The sequence below is a fragment of the Zingiber officinale genome, chromosome 3A (genome assembly GCF_018446385.1).
Source record: "Zingiber officinale cultivar Zhangliang chromosome 3A, Zo_v1.1, whole genome shotgun sequence".
In the NCBI taxonomy this organism is placed as follows: Eukaryota; Viridiplantae; Streptophyta; class Magnoliopsida; order Zingiberales; family Zingiberaceae; genus Zingiber; species Zingiber officinale.
Window position 1 is genome coordinate 2,521,792 of NC_055990.1, and position 19,307 is coordinate 2,541,098.

The 19,307-nt window shown below is 37.6% G+C and overlaps 2 protein-coding genes across 2 annotated transcripts; one reads left to right on the forward strand and one right to left on the reverse strand.

Moving 5' to 3' along the window:
* The first annotated feature begins 7,893 nt into the window (after positions 1-7,893).
* LOC122053456 (nuclear poly(A) polymerase 1-like) lies at positions 7,894-11,856 on the forward strand. The gene is made up of 10 exons (XM_042615508.1): positions 7,894-8,035; positions 8,121-8,198; positions 8,277-8,384; positions 8,628-8,690; positions 8,897-9,058; positions 9,236-9,349; positions 9,457-9,519; positions 9,607-9,936; positions 10,152-10,316; positions 10,395-11,856. The coding sequence occupies exons 1-10, from the start codon at positions 7,922-7,924 to the stop codon at positions 11,259-11,261; spliced, it is 2,064 nt and encodes a 687-aa protein (XP_042471442.1). The 5' UTR covers positions 7,894-7,921; the 3' UTR covers positions 11,262-11,856.
* Positions 11,857-15,895: 4,039 nt separating this feature from the next.
* LOC122051014 (ras-related protein Rab11D-like) lies at positions 15,896-19,217 on the reverse strand. The gene is made up of 2 exons (XM_042611916.1): positions 18,862-19,217; positions 15,896-16,480 (listed from the first exon to the last, which is right to left on the reverse strand). The coding sequence occupies exons 1-2, from the start codon at positions 19,077-19,079 to the stop codon at positions 16,039-16,041; spliced, it is 660 nt and encodes a 219-aa protein (XP_042467850.1). The 5' UTR covers positions 19,080-19,217; the 3' UTR covers positions 15,896-16,038.
* Between the last annotated feature and the right edge of the window lie 90 nt (positions 19,218-19,307).

The following is a 19,307-nucleotide window of genomic DNA, read 5'->3' on the forward strand; positions in this document are numbered from 1 at the left end:
ACATCTCTTCATATGCAAAGAATTCTCGACGTGAAAACACAGAGACAAAGGACTGATCTTTGAATAGGAAAAAGAATGGATCTGCAGGGTCCCAAATGAATTGGCTTATTCGAAAAAAGCCTTGTTCTTTGGAAAATCTATCTCGTGTCCGGTACTGCATGGTTCTCCTCTGCAAGAACTCCTCCTCATGCTCTTGAAGCTCATCCTCTTCATGATAAATGCTTCGCTTGCCCCGAAATGATCCGGCCCGATAGGGTATACCCCTTGGCCTTAAAAGGTCTCTTGGTCATTTTACCTTCCAAGTAAGATTCACAAGTTGGAAAGTTTTTCAACACTAATGAACCCAAGAGTCCTTTGAATCCTACTCAAGTTAATATGACCAAGTCTTAGATGCCAAAGATATATTTGGTTCATTTCCGAAGGTTCCTTTCTCTTATTAGAATTAGAAGATGTGTTACTAATTTCTATTTGTTGCATCGTGGGAGTTATTGGATTTAGAGTATACAAATTGCCAACGAACGTGCCAGAACAGATAACTTCCCTATTTATCTTGATAACACCTTTGCTATCATAAATAGACAGAATATCCATCCTTGTATTGTTTAGAAACTGAAATCAAGTTCTTTCTAAAACTTGGTACTTAAAAACAATTTCTTAAAACTAATATTTTATTCCTATAAACATCTCTCACTACAACAGCTACTACATCTTTAGCATTGCCCATGTAAACAGTGATTTTTTCCTTCGTGTAGTTGTCGGGTTTCCTGAAACCCCTGTAATGATTTGCAGACATGATCAATGGTTATCATATCTACATGTCAGGTACCGGTAAATGACACTACTAAACATGTTCTAACTACTAGAGAATGAGATATACCTATATTGTTCTCTTTCTACGAGGCCAGTCCGCCTATAAATGTCCAAACTGCTTACAAATAAAGCACTTGCCTTTCGGCTTCTTCATTCCTGCTTTTAGTCCAGTACCTAGAGATCATACAGTCTTGCCTGTCAGTCCAATTCTAGTGTCCGAAGAGTTCCTTGAGATTATACGTCATGTCATGGCCAGTAGGCATGGTCTGATGCTGATGTTGCAGCACATTTGATATAAAAGCCAAATGTAACTCCGTGCCATCTCATCTGTCTTGACCCATTTCTTATGATACTCAATCTCCTCTTTACTAGAATCACTATTAGGCACATTAGGGCAGACCTCTAACAGTACAAACTTATAACCTTCAGCAGTTAGGACAATATCCAGGTTTCTTTTCCAATCTATGTAATTGGGACCAGTAAGTTTATTCTCTTTCAGTATAATAGCCAGTGGGTTAAAAGTCATCCTAAGAATCACAAAAAAACCTTTTGGTCAAGACTCTAAATTTAGAATAATATTGATTCCTCAAATAATATTATTTAAATTTACCAACACTTCAAAACATCGTGAATTTTGCATGCCACGTTAGTGTGGACGTATACAAAATCAAACTTGATATTTAGTCCATTAAATAGGATTATGCCCCTTCAGTTGGAGAAGATCACACACACCTAAATAATTTCTTATAATCATCCATAAAGGAAGTTTGATCTAGTGATCTGCAAACAAACTCATCCGTTGTGGAGGGAGACACTCAGAGCCAACACGTAAGTTTGTCGCATCACTTACAAGCCAGTAATGGAGACCGTGGAATTTATTTAAAAATCTCTCTCCCACTTAGTTATTTAAGGTGTGGAATTTTAACATGCACACGCACACCACAGCAAATAAGGCAATAAATATGGAAAAATAATTTTCCAACTATTATGGTCTTTTCCATCACTGTCCTCCGTGTGCTGTCAATCCTAGCTGCTGCCATCTTTAGCCACCGCAATCGGGTTTAGTCGCCGCATCTATCTTGCTTCTTTTTCCGATGTGCCTCTGGTCCACGATTAGTATCACGCCTTGCAAGGATACTATCCATGACAAAAATAGAATTTTACATATATCGATTCTATATTCCACAAAGGAATGTATATGTAATCTAGATCAAAACAAAAATGCAAAATCCTAAAACTAATACTGCTCCTGCTGTATTTAATACATACAATCATGCACACACATAAAATTCCCTTGACATGTTCAAAGGGTCAATCACACACAATCTCTATAAGCCATAATAGTTGGAACCTGCAACCATAGAGTTAGCATGTCCTACTATTATCCTGCCTAAATTATGTATGACATGTGCATAATTAAACTGAAAATCAAACACACGGAGGCAAACCTTAGCTCTGATACCAATTGTTGGTTAATACTTGGAATATCGTACCGGTTCCCCTGTACAAAATTTTGTACAAGTCTTGAACCATTCCTAACAACCTATTGTGTTCTTTAGAAATTAAATTAGGAATCACAAACGGAACTTAACATTATTGATTCCAAATTTAACTTATCTGTTCTTAGAGGTTTAGACTTGGATCGCAAACGATACTTAACATTATTGATTCAAATCCACCCATATTACAAATCAATTAAATATTAATTTCAGAGATTGGCTTCCAGGTTAAACATGGCGAGACACTAGACCTTCTTGGGTATGGGAGCATCCACCACTTCCTAGAAAAAGCCTTTCAACGAAATTTAATATTTAATTTCCTTATTGTAACCTTAGGTTTAACCAAAAGGAACAATTGAATCACAAGATCAGAAAAAAAAAACAAAAGAACACAAACTCGAATCACAAATTCGAAACCTAGAATCATATGCCTCTTGTGTTTGGTATTTCAAATCTATACAAAGAAAACTAGTATCGTGCGGAATAGAATTACTAGTTATACCTTTCTTTGTAAGCAACAACCTCTTGATCTTCTATCGTATTCCTCTTCTTATCTCGGACGTCGTGTGGGTGACGATCTACCGAGACGAGAACCACCCAAGCTTCCTTCTTCTCCAAGCAAGTTTCGGCCACCACAAGAACTCCAAGAGAAGATGAGATTCGGCCACCACCACCAAGCTCCAAGGGATGCTAGAAACAAAGTCTCTTATCTCTCCTTCTTCCTCTAACAAAATCTGGCCACCAACCAAAACCCTTGAGGTGAAGATGTCGCCGGCCAAGGAAGAAGAATAGGAGATGGAGAGGAAGAGAGGGGTCGACCACTAACCAAGGAAGAGAGGAACCAAAGAAGATATCTTGTTATAAGGTGAGACACCTCTACCCTCTCTTTTATATTCCTTGGTCTTGGCAAATAAGGAAAGTTTTATTAAAACTTCCTTATTCTTTTTGCCAATGAAAGGAAAGTTTAATAAAATTTCCCTTTCAAACTATATATGGTCGGCCACCTTAATCCCTCCAAACAAGGAAAGTTTTAAAATCAAAATTAAAACTTCCTAATATGTTTCCAGAAATTTTTAAATAAAAATTTCTCTTTTGAAAATTCCCTTCATGGTTGGTTATAAAAGGAAACTTTTATAAATTAAAATCTCTCTATTAAAACATGTGGATGATTTACAAAAAAGGAAAGTTTTCTCTAAAATTAAAATCTTCCTTTCAATCTACAAATAAGGAAAGATATCAAATCTTTTCTTAATCTTTTGTAGAAACTATAAAAGGAAATATTTAATTTTAAAACTCTCTTTTAAATCATGAGGATGGTTACAAAAAAGGAAAGTTTTATCAAAAATTAAAATCTTCCTTTTAACTACAAATAAGGAAAGATATCAAACCTTTCACTTAATCTTTTGTGAAAAACTATAAAAGGAAAATTTTAAATTTTAAACTCTCTTTTAAAACCATGGCTTCCACATAAGAAAGATTTAAAAAATAAAAACCTTTCAATTTATTGTGGCCGACTACACCAAGCTTGGGTTCAAGCTAGGGCTGACCACCTAATGAAACCAACTCACCTTGGTTTGGTCGGCCCTAGCTTGGGCTCCAAGCTAGGCTTGGCCGACCACCTTAAGGTGGGTAAGAAGGTGGTATAGATGGGTATAATACTTTATAAATAAGAGGCTACGATAGGGACCGAGAGGAGAAATTAGTTTTGGTCTCCTGATGAAATTAAGCTTCCCGTGTTCGCCCTGAACACACAACTTAATTTCATCAATAATAATTCATACCACTAAAGAATTATTATTGAACTACCGCACCAATCCCAAATTACATTTTGGGCTCCTTTTTATTATGAGTGTATTAGTCTCCCTGTGTTTAAGATAACAAATGTTCACTAATTAAGTAAGTTACTGACAACTCGCTTAATTAATATCTAGCTCCAAGAGTAGTACCACTCAACTTCATCGTCATGTCGGACTAAGTCTACCTGCAGGGTTTAACATGACAATCCTTATGAACTCCTCTTGGGGACATTCTCAACCTAGATCACTAGGACACAGTTTCCTTCTATAATCAACAACACACACTATAAGTGATATCATTTCCCAACTTATCGGGCTTATTGATTTATCGAATTAAATCGCACCTTTTGATAAGTCAAAGAAATAAATACTAGATATATGTGCTTGTTATTATATCAGGATTAAGAGCACACACTTCCATAATAACAAAGGTCTTGTTCTTTTATGCAGACAGTATAAAAAGAACTTACTTTAAATGGTCCTGCTCAATATACTCAGAGTGTACTAGTGTAATTTTATAATTAAGATAAACTAATACCAAATTACACTACGACTATTCCAATGGTTTGTTCCTTTTCCATCTTAATCGTGAGCTACTGTTTATAATTTATAAGGAATTGATAACATGATCTTCTGTATGTGACACCCCACACCATGTTAGCTACAATATAAATTAATTGAACAACTACACTTAGCATATAAATGTAGGCATTTGACCAATGTGATTCTTTATTTCAAAATAAATATTTACAAAAAACTAGACTTTTAGTATACACTCTAACACTTTGTTGACACTGTATATCATATTCTCCCAATTCGGTTACCCATTTGATGAGGTGGTCGACTATCTCCATATTGGTAAGGGCTTTCCCCCATAGTACTATTGGTCAAGACGATTATTGGGTGCACCAAGAAATAAGGTCTTAAGTGACGAGCCATGAGAGTAAATCCGTAAATCAACTTTTCCAGGGTCGTATATCGAGACTTGACCCCTTTTAATAAGTGAATGAAGAAGTGCACTAGCTGTTGTACATCATCCTGTTCTTTTACCAACATTGCCCCTACAGCCTCAGGGGTAGCTGACAGATATACCTAGAGCGGCTCTCCAACAATAGGCTTAAATTATAAAGGCAAGGTCTCCATGTGTTGCTTTAGTTCCTCAAAGGCTCTGCTGCACTCTTCATCCCACTGAACCTTAGCAGTCCTTTTGAGTACCTTGAAGAAAGGGAACACTCGATCTGCATATTAGGATATCAACCTGGAGAGTGTCGTAATCCTGCCCATCAGCTTCTGAGTTTCTTTCAGATTCTGAGGCGCCTGCATATCCCGGAGTGCCTGAACCTTAAACCCTAAAGATAAAATCTAATTGATAATCTCGAAGTGTCTAGATAAAATCCATGCACCTTTATTCATTCAACAGTTGTTTATTTATTTATTTTAGCTTCTAGGTTAAGTATTTTGTCTATAGGATTTAGTGATGGATTATAATGTTCAAACTAAAAAAAAATTAAATGCTAATGGGGTATAGATCAAATCCTTTGTTCCCAAAATTGTCTATCCCTGTGTCTCACTCGTCGCCCCAGTCCACTGTCGGCGGCCTCCGGCTACCGCCTCGATCAACACTATAACCCTTGAGGAAGGTGAACCCAGGGGAATCGTCATCATCACGATCGGCGTTAGAATCCGGCCGAATCTGAGCAAGGGCTCAGATCAACGGCTGAGGAAAGTCTGCTCAGATCCGACCGGATTCCGACGCCGAACGTGTCTATGGCGATCCCCTGAGTGCACCTTCCCCAAGAGTTATAGTGCTGATCGGGACGACAGTAGAGGCTTCCGACGGTGGACTGGAGCGATGAGTGAGATACAAGGACAAGCAATTTTAAGGACAGAGGATTTGATCTCCATAGGATATATATTTAGGATGCTAATAGTTTTTTTTATTAGTTTTTATTTTTTTTAGAGTTAAGTCAATTAAAATTTTCTATTAAGATTTTGGTGTTAGATTTCTGTGTTCAAGCCAAAAAAAAAAAAAAAAAAAAAAAACTGAAAGCGAAAAAAAAAAATTAAAACTAAAATTTTTTTGACACTCACAAGTACGGTATGTGTATTTAAGATAGGAGAGCTATTTTTCTCACTCCTGCTGACACCCTCCTCTCTCCGGGCTCATCATAAAATATAATGATATTTACCCTTCTACCATTTTCCTTATTCCTCATTCACGTTTTTTTGTTTTAATTTTTTTAAGGTTTGTTTTTCTAACTAATTTTATTTTTTATCAGTTTTGTTTTTTGAATAAATTTTTTATTATATATTTTAATCTTTGTTTATTTTTTATCTTAGATTTCAAGAGTTATTATTTGTAAAAATTTAAATAGTATAAAAATATGAATCAAAATAAAAATTATAAAAATATATATATATATATATAATTTTATTTTGTTTTGTTTTATTTTATTGATTTTTGTTTTTTTTAATCAGTTTTTTTTATAATTTTAATTTTTTTTATTATATGTTTATAATTTTTTATTTATTTTTTAGTCATAGATTTTCGCACACATTCCCTTCCTAGTCCCATCATATTATTTACCTTTATACCATTTTTTTTAAAGTATTTTCTCGACAAAAATGTCATGTTTTTTTTATATTTGTAATATGAGATTGGATCTTTTGTCCTCAATTTTCTCTGTCCTCCTGTCCCACTCGTCCCTCGAGCCCACTACCAGCGGCCTCTGGTCGTCACCCCGACCAGAACTATACTATAAGGGAAGGTGAACCCGGGGGTTGCTATCAGGGCGATCGACGTCGAAATTTGGCCGAATTTAAGCAGGAACTCAGATCGTCAACGAAAAAAAGTTTACTCAAATCTGACCGAATTTCGGAGTTGATCGCGTCAATGGCGACTGCATTCACCTTCCTCCTAAGATATAGTTTTAATCGGGGTGACGGCCGGAAGCCGCTAGCGGTGCCGCCGACGATGAGCTAGGGCAATGAGTGAGATACGAGGACAGGTGATTTGGGATAGAGGATTTGATATCTTATCATCTTTGTTTTTTTTAATAGTAGATTTTAGGGGTTATTATTTATAAAACATTTAAAAGTAAAATATGGATAAAAAATAAAAAAAACTGATGAAAAAATAATAATTTAAATTTATTTTAAAAAAAAACTAAGGAAGTAAATAAAATTGGAAAAAATAAAACTAAGAAAGTAAATAAAATTGGAAAAAAAATAAAATAACTTGTTATTTTAAATAAGAGGGGTAAAAAGGTCATTTAACAAGGGAGAGAGAGGGGGTGTGCTGTCAAAGGGTGGGAAAAATAATTTACTTAAGATAGGATTCGGCTGATTTAATAAAAAATAAAAAAATTGAATTGAGGCGCGGATGGAATCAGTGACTAAATTTAAAAACATTTCGGCCCGGTTTTTTCGCCTATATATATAAGTGGAGTGTCTTCTTATTCCTTACGTCACTACCTTCTCCTTTAGGGTTCTTCTAGAGTTTCTCTTAACCTTCATCTCCTCCTTCTCCGTCTTGTTTAATTGGGAAGACGAGATCGGCAATCCTCTTCGGTGAGGCTGAGCGAGGGTTCGAGAAGCTACGCGATCGTGGCAAGTTTTCTCCTAGAGGTTCTTTCCTATTCTCTTTGATTTTCTAGGATTTAGTTTAGAGTTTTTTTTAATCTTGTTTATAAGAGATAGATAAGAGCGAAGAGAATAGCCGTTAGGAATGTTTGTTGATGGTTATTTACTTTTGGAGGAATTGTTGTGCTTAGGGTTTTGGAGGAATTGTTGGCAAGCGTGAGTTATTTGTCACCCATGGAGAACTCTGGAGTCGTTAAACGGACTAACGGTCATCTTGGGGTCACCGAGCCAATCTCATGGAGTGGGCCGACAGAGTATGATCTCATCAAGACAGGGGAGCTAGAGAAGGTTCAACCTTGTATACCTAATGATTTCCCTTAAAATTTGTTATCAATGACTGTGTTTCTGTAACATTCATTATCTTTTGTATCAGTATCTTGAGGGTGCTGGGTTGTATGAAAGCCGGGAAGAAGCAGTTTGCAGAGAAGAGGTTTTGGGAAAATTGGATCAGGTGGGCCATCTATTGTTGATGCCTTTGATACATTATTCATCTCTTTTGCTGGTCCTGATGGTTGTTGGGTTTTTGCAGATTGTGAAGCTTTGGATTAAGAAAGTTAGTAAGGCCAACGGATTCAATGAGCAATTTGTCCAAGAGGCAAATGCAAAGATATTTACTTTCGGATCTTACCGACTTGGGGTAGTCTCATCTTTCCCTAAAACTCTGCAATTTTGTGATATGTTTATTACCAACTCGTCAAGTGTACTGATATGTTCATCTGCCTATTCCTATTAAACTTGTGAAGAGCATCCGAATATATATATTTGCATTATTTTGGTAGTGATTGATAATGAGAGAGGTTTAGGCTCCAAATTTACTAAAGTTTGTGCCTGTTCTATGATGTGTGGTGTTATCTGATTTCTTTCGTTTTCTTAATCTTAGGTGCACGGGCCTGGAGCGGATATAGACATTTTGTGTGTGGGTCCACGATATGCTACAAGAGAAGTAAGTATTCCTATCTATCTTTAGACATTGTTGTTTTGTGTTTTTGTTTTCACTTTCTTTGACATAAGCATTTTGCATACAACTTAATGTAGCCAAACTCAAATGGTTGGTAAATACATGGCTGTATTGCAGTTGATTTGAAACAAGCACTTGAATCTACTGCTGATTTTTGAATGTTATTAACCTATTTTTGAATCTTTTTGCAGGAAGATTTCTTCATACAACTACATAACATGTTGTTTGAGATGTCAGAAGTGACAGAATTGCACCCTATTCCTGATGCTTATGTCCCTGTAATGAAGTTTAAGCTCAATGGAGTTTCCATAGATCTTCTATATGCTAAACTATCGCTTTGGATCATTCCTGAAGTAAATTTTCTTTTCTTTTTCTCCTCAAACTGTATCTTTTATCCACACAAGTCATTTGATTTTTCTAACCTTTGAACCTTATGGACTTAAATCTAATGAATCATAAATAAAATGTGAAGAAGATTCAGATTTCTAGAATATTACTAAATCTGATTTCTCTTATATGTTGTCTTTCAGGACCTAGATATCTCACACGACTCGACATTACAAAACGCTGATGAGAAGACTATTCGCAGTTTGAATGGGAGTAGAGTCACTGATCAAATATTACGCTTGGTGCCAAATATTCAGGTGACACTTTGACACAATCCCTTGAATTTTGTATATTGTTCTTGTATTTTCCCAAGTTATACTTTTGCATGATCTTATAAATTTTGTACATGTTTTGTTTGCTTCAGAATTTTCGCACAACTTTGCTTTGCATGAGGTTTTGGGCAAAACGTCGCGGAGTATATTCGAATGTACGCTTATCGCATTACATGCTGTTTTTTTCTTTCCTTCGTCACATGAAGAAATCTTCTCTCATTACTTTTCCTTCATTTTGTCAGGTTACAGGATTTCTTGGTGGTATAAATTGGGCAATACTCGTGGCTCACATTTGCCAACTATACCCAAATGCAAAGCCAAGCATGTTGGTATCACGTTTTTTCCGTGTCTACGCCCAGTGGAGATGGCCAGCCCCTATCTTGCTTTGTAAGATTCAAGAGGGCACTCTTGGATATCCTATCTGGGATCCAAAGAGAAACTTCAGAGACAGACTTCACCATATGCCCATAATTACACCTGCATATCCTTGTATGAACTCCAGCTATAATGTATCATCGAGTACATTACACGTTATGATGGAAGAATTTCAGCGTGGAGATCAAATATCTAAGGTGCATTATTCTCTATATATTATTCTCTTTTATAAATTTGCATGAATCTGACGTCTTGTCTACTAGATAAAATCTATAATGAATATTTCATCAGTTTTTTACTTGTATGCTTGCTTTTTAGTAGCCATTTGATGACTTGATGATTCAGAAAATAGTTTATCATAATCACAAGTTTTATCCATCTTCAAAGTGCCTTATGGTGGACAATGTGCCAGGCAATGGAGGCTGGCAAAGCCGACTGGGATCGTCTGTTTGAGCCTTATACCTTTTTTGAAGCCTACAAAAATTATCTGGAGATCGATATAACTGCTGAAAATGATTCAGACCTTCGGAACTGGAAAGGCTGGGTGGAATCCCGTCTCCGAACATTGATTCTGAAGGTAAATTAAGCGCAAAACTGAACTATATTTATTGGGTAGTTAATTTGTTTTTTTAACGACTTGGAACTTCTTTTACAGATCGAAAAGCACACTTTTGGCATGCTTCAGTGTCACCCTTGTCCGCGTGAATTTTCGGACAAATCTAGAACTTTTCATTGCTGTTACTTCATGGGCCTTCAGAGAAAAAAAGGAGTGCCAGTACCGGAAGGCGGCGGACAATTCGACATAAGAGTAACTGTGGAAGGGTTCAAGCATTCGGTCAGCATGTATACTAAGCGGAAACCAGGAATGGAGATTCGAGTTAGCCACTTAAAAGGAAGAAATGTTCCATCATTCGTATGGCCTTCTTCTCCTTCCAAAGTAGTTTCCAGAGGGAGGACCTCAGTTAGAGTCCGGGCCGTAAAGGCTGTTGAGGCAGTGGCTAAAATGGCAGACAGATTTACTGACATGCAACAATTGGATGAAGGCACCTCTACTGAATCCACTAGATCAAAAAGGAGAAAGATCTTGTATGATAAAACAGAGGAGAATGGTACTCAACAAGGAATTTGTAGCGGCAGCAACATTTACATACAGGATGGAGGTACCATTGCACCTCCTTCTACTCCTCCCACAAAAGAAGTCATCACAAATGCTGCTGGTTGCTCTGTGGAACCTTCTCACACCGGTAAAACAGTGATCCAAGTAAGAACGCCCAGCGGCAGTTATACGCAAAATGGAGGGGCTGAAGAACTTGCTGATCTATCTTTGGTGTGGACTCCTGTTAAGACCACCAACAACCAACGCAGGCCCTTAAGGTATTTGGTTTTGCCAGTCGTTTCTCAAATTTCACCATCATGCAATTTACTCTGTGGTTGCTTGTTGTATAATTTGAAGCTTATTTTATCTGTAACCTGTTGCAGGGTGCGGTTATCTACTGTGTTTAGATCTAGTGGACAAACATAGTGATGTTACTCGTCGAAAGTTGAGTTCCATCTGCCATGACAAGCTTCATGCTACTTCCGAGTGAAGACAGGCACAAGATGAAGACACTGATGCCAACGTGATGTAGTCTGAGTTGCTCTGTAGAACGTTCTTATCCTGTGGCTGTGACATAGAATGAAGGTGCCGAAGAACTTTCTGCTCTATCTTTGGCGTGGGCTTCTGTTACTACCACCGACGTCCAACACAGGCCCTTGAGGTATTTGATTGTGCCAATCATTTGTCAGAATTCGCCAACACGATTACATTTTAGTTTATTGTTAGATTATATGCATCATGGAGAAGCTATACTCATCTGTGGTTGCTTGTGTTATATAATCTGAAGCTTATTTTATCTGTAATCCCTCCTTCCTCTTGCAGGTTGAGTTGCTAGCTACTGTGTTTAAATCTCCGACGACAAGCTTCATTCTGCTTCCGAGTGAAGACACTGATGCCCACATGACGTAGTTTGATAAAAGTTAGATTCTGTTTTTTTCTCTAGTTCATTGTGGGTGCTGAGAGCCTTTTAAGTGTCCCATAACTCAAGTGTAAACTTACTTATTATATAAGGTAACTGAATTAAGTTTAAAATGATAAGTCGTTAAAATGATTATTTTTTTTTGTGAGCTTGAGTTTATGTTTAAATTTGATTTGATTTTGATTCGTTTACAAGTTATCGAGCTCTCAAATAAAGCTTGTTTAATGTAATTGTTTGAAACTTTTATATTTTAAATTTGTTTGGTTTGTTATTAAATTTGATAATATAAATTTGTTTATTTATTTTAAAAGTTTATTTATTTATTTATTTATTTATTTATTTATTTAATATGTTGATAAAAATTTTATTCTTAAGAAATTAAACATGTTTAAATTTATTATTTAATTTAATAAGTTATTCATCAAATTTATTTATTTAATTAATCTTATATATTGAACATTCAGCAAATCAAATGCTTAACTTGTTAACAACGTTAAATAATGCTTGATGAGTCATCAACTTCAAGATAAAAAAAGGTTAAAAAATTTACATTTTTCATTTGAAAAGAAACTTTAGCAGAGCTAAAATATTTTCAACACAAAGATCAAATCATGCAAATTTTAATGATTACTCCATAAATTATCCTATAGAAATAGTAACAAAATAGCTAACGCAGATGATGGGAATCATTGTACTGCAAACATATTAAACAAAAAATAAGGCAACGAAATTGATTATTTTAAAGTTATTTATCAAGATCTATATTTCACTATATCCCTGTTGTAAATACTAACAATAAGATCATATTTTATGAACATGAAAATTCTATATAAGAACGAAACTTCAACCAAACAATATGATTAAATTTGCATTTAATTAACAATCCAAACCAATATATACATCATCATTCATTCTTTTTGAACAAAATGAAAAAAAAAAACAGCAAACATTTGATTCATTATACTAATTGATAACTTTTAGTAATCTCTTTAACTTGTTTCTTATCTGAATATGTTAATCATTTTGGCGTGTGGAAACAACTCCCTTGCAACAATGAACTTGATTTTAGAGAAAAGAAGATATAAACATGGAGATCACATTCCAATTATATAATACTATTGTGTTAATCATTTTGATGAAATTAGCATAGTGAAATTCTTCATTGCTATTATTAATTTCTCTATTCTTTATGGATCCAATTTTTAAATATTATCTTCATGATAGAGAAATTAGTATATATAATGATAAGTTAACCAAACATTTCACAATAGCCAACAAAAAAAAAAATTAAATTATGCAAATTCATGAACAAACAATCCCAAGTTTGACTTTAATAAAAGTTATTTTATTAATTTTTTGTATAGTTAGCTACAGGTATCTAATTCTTCAAACTAACTAATTTTGAGGACAATCGGTCCGAACCTACAAAAGTTATCTAGTTCTTCAAATTAACTAATTCTAGGGGACAATGATCCATAAAAATTTTTCATCGATTAACAAAATAAAGTAGGAGGCGCTCGTGATGATCTATCCAGATGACTTGCTTTATCATAGATCATTATGAGTATCTTTTTGAATAGAAATATATGGAAATTTAGATTAAAAAAATATGGAACTATCGAGTTGATCCCATAATTATAGAAGGAGATAAATACAAGAAATCAAACCGATAAGTGTATGGGTGGAGGTGGAGATCCTACGAAGGAAGATGAAATCTCCTATCAAGATTTAACCCCGACTTCTAGACTATTTAATTTATTACCCATGCACCCGTTAATTAGATTTATGAACATAAAAAAAATGGTATTCTAAAAATTACAAGTTCATGTCTTATTTAAAGAAATTGCATTCTAAAATACTATTATTGTTATTATTTATGCAGCATTATTTGGATAATAAAGGTTATGATGCATGGCATTATATGACAAAGACTTGAGGGAACAAAAGGAAGACTATTCATAGAATTGATCAAACAAATTAAAGGCACGAGTGTGTACACATTTTTCTTTTACGATGAATTAATTAAAATGTTTACCCATTTGTGATGATGATGATAATTGATGGATGTGATCCGTGAGTGGAATTGCAACACCAATTTCTTCTCCTCTTCTTCCTCCTCCACATATTCACATCACATGCTACTTTTTATCTTCTTCTTCTTCTTCAATAATTTTTTCTGGTTTTTGATTTGATCATGGCCAGCTAGCTAGCTAGCTCTGGTTATTCTGAAAGTTTCGGATGAGGATCTTGGAAGGAGCTGGCTCCTCCACATCTTGCTCTGGTTCCACGTCCCATCCGGGATTCATGGCGCCGCCGCTGTCGGTGGGGAACTGCGGCAGCGCCGCCATTTGTGATCGCGGCGGCTGGAGGAACGGCGGCGGCGGCGGCGCGTCGAAGCTGGCTGCTGCTGCTCCTCCTCTTTGTCTTTGCATGTCGTCGTTTAAGAGCGATAGATTGAATTTGTCGTGGCCACGGTACTTGGGAGGGATGGCGTTGGAGGAATCGGCAGTTGCACTGACGGTGGTCGCGAAATGACTCGGGGGCGAGATGGTGCGGTCGAAGAAGGAGGCGACGGAGGAGGAGGAGGATGAGGAGGAGGAGAGAGGGGAGGGGATCATGTTGTGGGCGGATGGCCGGAGGAGGAAAGGGGGGACGACGCCGGCGGCCGCGGCGCCGAAGAGGTCGAGGCGAGGGCGGGCGGGGAAGGGCGCGGCTACGGCGGCGGCGAAGGGGGGAGTGGGGAAGCCGGTGAACTGCTGCACCATGGCGCGGAAGTTGGAGGCCTCGGTGTTGATGACGGTGGTCGGCGCCCGCCGGGAGGCTCTCGTCCGCTTCTTGGCCCCTCGCGGCGGCGGCGATTGAGATGGAGCGGAGAGAAGCGGCTGCGGCGGCGGCGGCGGCGGCGGGGAAGGAGGAAGAGGAGGAGGGAGAGAGCTCCAGGCGGCTGAGGCTTGGAGGGAGAGGGGCGCCGCCTCCGGAGGGGGCGGGAAGGGGAAGGGCGCGAAGTAAGGCGAGAAGGAATCGAAGATGGAAGATGAGGAAGAGATGAAGAGAGGTGGATGAGACGGAAGGAGGTTTAAGAAGGAGGAGAGATCAGCTCGGGAGCCGACGGCGTCGTCGTCAAACTCCTCGTTGTCGCCGCTGCTGGAGCTCTGGTTGCTGCCGCTGTTAGTAGAATCCATGAACGACAGCAGTAACAGCAGCAGAAGAAATGGGAGGGGAAGGGGAAAAAAAAAACAAACAAAACACACAAGGAGAGGAGAGGAGAGGAGAGGAGAGGAAGAGAGGTAAACAGAGGAATAATTGAGACCATGCTTCCGCTGATACTTCATTTAAGAATTGGTGGGGCCCATCCAACAAAAGCTTATACCTTCTTACCAAGTTAATTCGCCTCTGTCAAATTGTTATTCAAATATTCCTCTTGGCTATTTAATAAAAATTGAGACACACAAATGCTTTCTAATTTATAGTTTTTCAATTTCTTAAATATCGGATCTAATTTTGATGAATCAACATATGACTTTTTTTAATAAAAATTGAGCTGATAAAATAATAATAAATAAATAAATAAATAAAGCAAAGAGAGAGGGGTTTGGTTAGTTTGGTAAACCATTTGGAGGGAGGATTTAGCTGCAACCGCCGGACTCCCTCCGACTCGACCAAATTGGTTGGACCATGTCTCCAGTTTGTTGCAACCACATCGAATATCCCAGCAATCTCTCCTTATTTTAATCACTCCATCGTCGTAACGCATTACAATAATCATTTTTCATTCCATTGTTTAAGATTAAAATTAACATGATCCGAGGGTAATCCAGACTCGCCATGCAGCTTTATATATACAAGTATATACATGGCATCTGTTGTGAGGTGGATTATTTTGACCGGTAACACCGGTCGACATTAATTAGCTGATGCGTATTTACAACTTATATTTTATTATCCATGCTGCAATTATTATAATTATATATATATTTTTTATATTTTCTTATAAAATTCGCCACACATTTTTGTTCTTCTAGATAATTTAGCCTTTTTGAGAGAGTTTCGGATAAGAAAGAACAAGTATATTTTTAAGTTTATAACTTATATATTAGCTTACTTGGAAAACAGGCCATTTCACTTAAATCTACAACCAAAATAACACAAACCAAATCAATTTCATTCCAAGTTCAAAAGTTGATCCCTTAACGGGATACCAATTGAGAGATATCGCTGGATAGGAACTCATAAATGAATCGAACAGTCAACTTTACAGTCACCAATAAATGAGACGACCGATACTTACGAACTCATACAGCATGCCTTGTTCTTCGGTATCTCCTGAGCTGGCCCAGGCATGATAATCTTCTTACCGGGCAGGGTCGACGTGCCATTGCCGTTTTGCGGCTCTGAAGTTAGGTTTTTCTTGTTGACGATGTTGAAGATCTCGGCGAGCAGTGTCTGGAAGGCGTTCTCAACGTTGGTAGCCTCGAGTGCGGATGTTTCTAGGAAGAAGAGGTTTTCCTTCTGTGCAAATTCTAGAGCAGCTTCTGTTGTTACTGCTCGCTGGTCCTTGAGATCGGTTTTGTTGCCTACTAACATGATCATGATGTTCCTGTCAGCATGGCTACGCAGCTCCTCGAGCCATCGAGGAATGTGATCGAAGGTTTGACTCCGCGTGATATCGTAGACGAGCATCGCCCCAACTGCGCCTCTGTAGTATGCACTAGTGACAGCTCTATACCTGACAATTTTATCAGCAAATATTCATCAGATTGCAGTCCAAGCAAGCATACGATGCACCAAATCGTTTTGTCATTAAACTGAGCAAATATATTGCAACAGCTTACAAGGATCGGAACCAGTAAGATTGAGAAATAAAAATAATTGAGCATATACGACAACTGCATCCAGCTAATTAACTCATTGGGGTTTAATTTTTAGGTTGTACAAATTAAGAAAAATAATATGAATAGCATTATAAATTAGTATACAATCAATGTCAAGAACATAAGCAATTCACTCTGAACATTGCGGATATAGCTTCTCTTGCATTGCAACAGATTCTCATTCTGGCACTGTATTTCTCTATGATCAGTAAAAGTTCTAGGATGAGTTTAAATTCACGGATTAGTGAATGGCATGTTCTGACTGGATGTATATGAAGTGGGATCCATGACTAAGAAATTGTCACTGTTTGAAGTAGAGTTGATAACAAGATACTTGTATCTTGTTTGTGGCACTAGCCTCAATCAACAAAGTTGCTCCAACAGCAGGAAATGTATGGTTGTGTATACAATGAAGAATGACAAACTCGGCTAATTCCAATATGATTTGGCTAAGTTGGATCAAGATTGGCACCAATTCTGAGCCAGAAAACAATCTCTTTGATTCCTACTCAGTGAACCTTTATTGACTAATAGGAGAGGGGAGTGGACATCCAGACTATTAGGAGTGTAATGATCTGCCTAGAGCAGACTAATCTTGCATTCTTGGAACAACACAAATCTCAAATGCAAATATTAAATATAAGTGTGCGCGCATGAGATCAATATGAAAGTGTGGTATATGCAACAGAAATAAAAACAATAAATCACAACACTAACAAAATCGTATGATGTGATTTAGAGTCTCCACTTATACTGCATGACCTATGATGTGTTTGATGTATCACCTCTGAAAGTTCATTATCCCACCTTTTAAATCATACAATGTAGTAGGCCTCTCTTCAAGTAAGAATGGTACGTTGCTATAACTCCTTAAGACGACAAGCTTTAAAGCAGTCGATGTAGGCCCTCAACTAAATACCCCAACTAGTTGAAAAAAATCATTGACCTAGGACATTTAACCCTTTACCTAAAAACACCACTCAGGTCATGCTCACCCAAGGTCGACTTAGGCAAGCTCTTGTCATTACTAGAGACCTTCTAGCAAAAGATACAGTTCAATCCAAATCAAATACTTGTAGATACCCTCTAGAAGCAAACAAGCTTACAAAACTCAAACACACCTTAAAGATATTGATCTAACCGTAGGTTAGAAGTGTTACCTAAAAGTGTTTCAAGATTAAGGATGAAATCCTTATATTTTACTTCCAAAAGTCTCTTATTTTCCTTTGGCACTTGAAAGAAAATTAGGATGATCAAAAGTGTTTTTATGTAAATATTAGGTGCCAAAGAAAACATAAACAGATCCTTCAGGCACACAACCCATCTTTGGACTGCATAATGATTGTCGATCTCCCTCACCTTGAGTTTTGTTTATCTCCAAAAACAAGATTCCATTACAGATGTATATCAACCTCTTTTCTATCACCAACAATCAATGACCCGTATGTTCAAACAGTCTCACTCTCCGCCCATGTCTGTCAAGAAAGAATTCTAAGTAGGAACAAAAGAATTCAGCTGTATCAGGCTATTTTTTTCCAATTTGGCTGTTTTTTTCTCACTATCTCAATCAATTACCAACTACTAATCACAAATTCATACCAACTTGCTCTTGATTAATAGGGATTTCACAAGTCTCAGAGGGATGTCGGATTTCTCACTTAGAATTGGATCAACATTGGACGATCCTGATCCAACTCAGCTGATCAGATTGCCGATCTGACCACCAATTCGAGTGAGTTCATCATCCATGATTCAAATGTTATTTTGTCATTCACTTTTGTAACAAAAGGTGATTACGCTCCCCAGGTTATTTTGCCATTCACAAACCAAAAATATGTTGACAAAATGCTAATATGGAACAAGAAATAAGATATCTCATCATCTAACAGATACCATCTACCAAAGAACACAAGATTCATCGAATAAATTTATAACTTTCTCCACTTAGATTCATCCAAGAAAAAGCTATGCACGATCGCCCTTAAGATAAATACCACATAAGAACCCAAATTGTGAAAACCAATTTCAAAACCGCGATTAATTCACCGCCCATATTTCACTGTCATTGCAAGTAAACATTCGCTTCCCGAAGTGTCAGATAAAGAAACCCAAATTCAATAGCGCAAGAGACAGAATGGAAACGAGTTAGCCAAAACTGCCGGATGCCAATCACACAGAAAAAAGCTAGATCTAAGCAGTTGGTACGATGAAAAGCGAGTTAACGAGTAAATAACACCTCTCTTGTCCGGCGGTGTCCCAGATCTGGGCCTTGACGCTCTTGTGCTGGATGACGAGGGTCCGCGTCTGGAACTCCACCCCGATGGTGGCCTTGGAGTCGAGCGCGAACTCGTTCCGCGCAAACCGCGCCAGGATCTGCGACTTCCCGACCGCCGAGTCGCCTATCAGCACCACCTTGAACACGTAGTCTATCTTGTCGCTTGCGCCGCCGGCCATTCCCTCCCCTCACCGTCGCGCTCGCACTGCCACTTCTGTCCTGACGGTGGAGAAGAGCAGGAGCCGACATGGTCGAAAAAAGCTACTATTAATAGAAGAGAACGCTACCGTCGAGTCGGCTCAGTGTCGGTGAGGCGGTAAGCGGCGCGTCACTTCTCCTACAGAGGGTTCACTACCTTCTACCTAATAAGATCTACACGCTTCTGTACCTCCTCAATTATTAGACAG

What these genes read in the sequence shown, in the direction of transcription:
- LOC122053456 (XM_042615508.1), top strand. Translation starts at nt 7,922, where the DNA reads ATGGAGAACTCTGGAGTCGTTAAACGGACTAACGGTCATCTTGGGGTC. An exon ending in GTGGAGATCAAATATCTAAG is followed by an intron (nt 9,937 to 10,151) that starts GTGCATTATTCT and finishes ACAATGTGCCAG; the next exon opens with GCAATGGAGGCTGGCAAAGC. An exon ending in TCCGAACATTGATTCTGAAG is followed by an intron (nt 10,317 to 10,394) that starts GTAAATTAAGCG and finishes CTTCTTTTACAG; the next exon opens with ATCGAAAAGCACACTTTTGG.
- LOC122051014 (XM_042611916.1), bottom strand. Translation starts at nt 19,079, where the DNA reads ATGGCCGGCGGCGCAAGCGACAAGATAGACTACGTGTTCAAGGTGGTG. An exon ending in GACACCGCCGGACAAGAGAG is followed by an intron (nt 16,481 to 18,861) that starts GTGTTATTTACT and finishes TAAAATTGTCAG; the next exon opens with GTATAGAGCTGTCACTAGTG.